This window comes from Cyprinodon variegatus, unplaced genomic scaffold (assembly GCF_000732505.1).
Source record: "Cyprinodon variegatus isolate N-32 unplaced genomic scaffold, C_variegatus-1.0 Scaffold79, whole genome shotgun sequence".
NCBI classification, from domain to species: Eukaryota; Metazoa; Chordata; class Actinopteri; order Cyprinodontiformes; family Cyprinodontidae; genus Cyprinodon; species Cyprinodon variegatus.
This window is the reverse complement of record NW_015150532.1, coordinates 485603-488585: the sequence shown is the minus strand read 5'-3', so window position 1 is coordinate 488585 and position 2983 is coordinate 485603. Positions and strand designations below refer to the sequence as shown.

The window sequence follows — 2983 nt, the reverse complement described above, 5'->3', positions numbered from 1 at the left end:
CATATCGGATATCGGCCAAAATCCCAATATCGTGCATCCCTAATATTTAGGGTCCCCAACTTCGCATTAGCTCTACACACTCTGCACAAGAGGAACCAGATGTGTTGTCTCTCCTCCATCTGGGAAGCTGCAGCTGGCTCTAAAGGCCAGTGTGGTGGAAACAATCTTTTTTTTTATCTGCTGGCTAGGTCTCCAGTGTTTTCCAGAGTAAGGGTTGCTTATGCGCCCTTAGGAGGAATGCGCGATGAAATCGAGATACTAACAAGAAAACAACCAGACATCCCATGTGAAATCAGAAAGCAGCTCCAGAAGGACGGCCCACGAAGAGAAAAACAAACCTGCGCCTGGTGGAATCTGGCCACCAAGATTCAGACACGTCGCCTAGCTCAGCGTTTCCTTGATTAGAACCAGCGGTGCCTCCCCCGCTCCTCCTCCTTGCCTCATTCCTCTTCTCACTTTTCTCCCTTTTTCTCCCATCTTGTATTCCTAGTGGTTTTTGTCTTATTCGCATATCTACTCAGCCTGTCTGTCCTCCCTTCTGTCCCTCCTCTTTCTCCCAGAACCTCCCCCGATCCATCTCTCACTCATCCAAAGTTTTTGTTGTAAATGGCTTGAAGACAGCAGAGGATGGGGGGATGGGGACGTCTTTGAGCTTGAACAGTTGTTTTAAGTCATGTATATTCACCTCCTCTTGATAGCAGCCCTACAATACTCACTATTCAGGCGGAAGGGGGGGGAGTTATATACTCATTCCAGTTGCGTTATCTTTTCTTTCATTGTTTTCTCACAAAAGAAGAAGAGCATGGGTAAAAATCCTCAGCAAATTAAAAAACGTAGCCCTGATGTGTAGAGAACTTTATACCACTGCCTCAGATATACCAAAGTTCAACCTAGTTTAATGAGAGCATCCATAAAATAGTGACACATAAAAAACTAACAAAGGATACGTATACTAAGGCATGTCTAGATAATTTTTCAAGTTTAGTTCATTTAGGATATTTTACTCCTAACTAATGTGACCGATTAGAACGCTTCTTCAACTTTTAGTGGATCACATTTTCTTCCATTGAACACTATGAGTTAAGTATTATAAATGACCTTTAATTGTTACTGAGCCCCTAAAACTAAAGTAGAAATCCAACAAATCTCTAAAAAATCAGAAACCCTAAAATGCTTTAAGAAAAAATTCAAGAAATCAGGAAGCTACAAAACGAACAGAATTACAAAAAGGAAATCAATGACCAATACGCCTCGATAGCATTGGCTTGCATGAAAAATGTTGCATATATATATATAAAAACAGTATTTTTTTAAATGCTATTTTAATAACATCAGCTTCCTCTTTGTCCTCTTAGATCATAGTTGGAGAAAGCTACAGGATCTACTTTCTAAACGAGGGATCCAAGTCTTTCGTTGGGAACCCCTATATAGCTGCCCTCTACAAGCAGGTCGGGGTGTTTATCTTCGGCTGTGCCATCAGCCAGTCCTTCACCGACATCGCCAAAGTGTCGGTAGGCCGAATGCGACCACACTTCATTGACGTATGCAAGCCCGACTTCTCCACCATCAACTGCTCCTTGGGATACATCACTGAGTACACATGTCATGGGCCAGAGAGCAAAGTTCAAGAGGCCAGGTATGGCAACAGATGTGAGATGGCCCAGTCTCCCATAAGTTAAATTTGAAGGCAATGGTTTAGAAGTTGGCTAAGTGCTAAGAAGCTGACTGATTTCATTTTCTCCTCAGGAAGTCATTTTTCTCTGGTCATGCGTCATTCTCCATGTACACCATGCTCTACCTAGTGGTGAGTTTCCAGAATATCCTCCTTTCATTTATTCTGATAATAACAACGAAAAATAAATAATACAAATCTGATTATTTTGGTTCCCCTACAGTTTTACCTGCAGGCACGGTTCACTTGGCATGGCGCTCGCCTGCTGCGTCCGTTGACCCAGTTCACCCTCATCATGATGTCCTTCTACACGGGCCTGTCTCGAGTGTCTGACCACAAGCACCACCCCACCGATGTCCTGGCTGGGTTCATTCAGGGCGCCCTTGTGGCCTACTGCGTTGTAAGTTGTTACTCTATTCTTTAGAGGACCTTGGGGGGAAGCATTACATAAATAAACTGATCTACAGTAATGTTAGAGAGCACTTTGATCACTATTTTTCAAGATTATGCTTGATGGATATATATTTTATTTTTTTTACTTGTAGAGACAAGTTTATCATAAAAAAGCTGAATTTTGCGTGGCTAAATTTGGGACTGTGTCCAAACATCCGCCCTAACCCCTACATAGAGCACTATAAAGGGGTTACAGCGTTTATACAGTATATGAGTGTCCAAATGTCTGCTGGATGAAAAAGTAGCGAACTCAAAATTTCCAATAATGCACTTAGAAAGTAGTGTGCAACCACTGTCAGACAAGCAGATATATCCCAGGATCCATTGCAAGAGCTCTCCTCACAAACCTAAATGGTGCAGGCACCGTGCGGGGAGGTGGAGTTACATGACCAACAGGGAGCGAAAAGTAGTGATAATCTGTTCGAACGGTCAGTTAACCGAGTTCACTATAAAGTCCACTATATAATCCCTGCTCTATATAGTGATTGAATGGTTAGAGCACATATTCAGAAACAGCCTGGGATTTACAAATTAATTTCTTCTAAGAATGTATGGCACCACCTCTCCTATTTATATACTGTAGAGCACTTCTTCATAGATGCAAACTACATTTTGTTGCTTTGTACTTGTGACAGTGTAAAGACGATAAAGTTTAATTCTAATCTATTATACAAAGACACCCACTGTTTAGGAGGTGTCTAGCAGCAAAGGTTGCATGTTTACATTACTTATATAAATTGTACACATTACTGAATATGCTCATTTGCCTTTTTTATTTTATTTTAAATTATTGTAAGAATGGCAATGAAAAATAAAAAAAGAAACTCACATCATGAGATTTCTTGTCAAAGGGAAATA

At 41.1% G+C, this 2983-nt stretch overlaps 1 protein-coding gene across 2 annotated transcripts in view; it reads left to right on the top strand.

Moving 5' to 3' along the window:
- LOC107083637 (lipid phosphate phosphohydrolase 3-like) overlaps positions 1-2983 on the top strand; it is a 21459-nt gene that overhangs the window by 15319 nt on the left and 3157 nt on the right. For both annotated transcript variants that reach the window (XM_015373004.1, XM_015373006.1), the window contains exons 3-5: positions 1356-1636; positions 1747-1804; positions 1896-2072. In XM_015373004.1, the coding sequence (XP_015228490.1) occupies positions 1356-1636; positions 1747-1804; positions 1896-2072 (516 nt within the window). The remainder of the gene's footprint in view (positions 1-1355; positions 1637-1746; positions 1805-1895; positions 2073-2983) is intronic.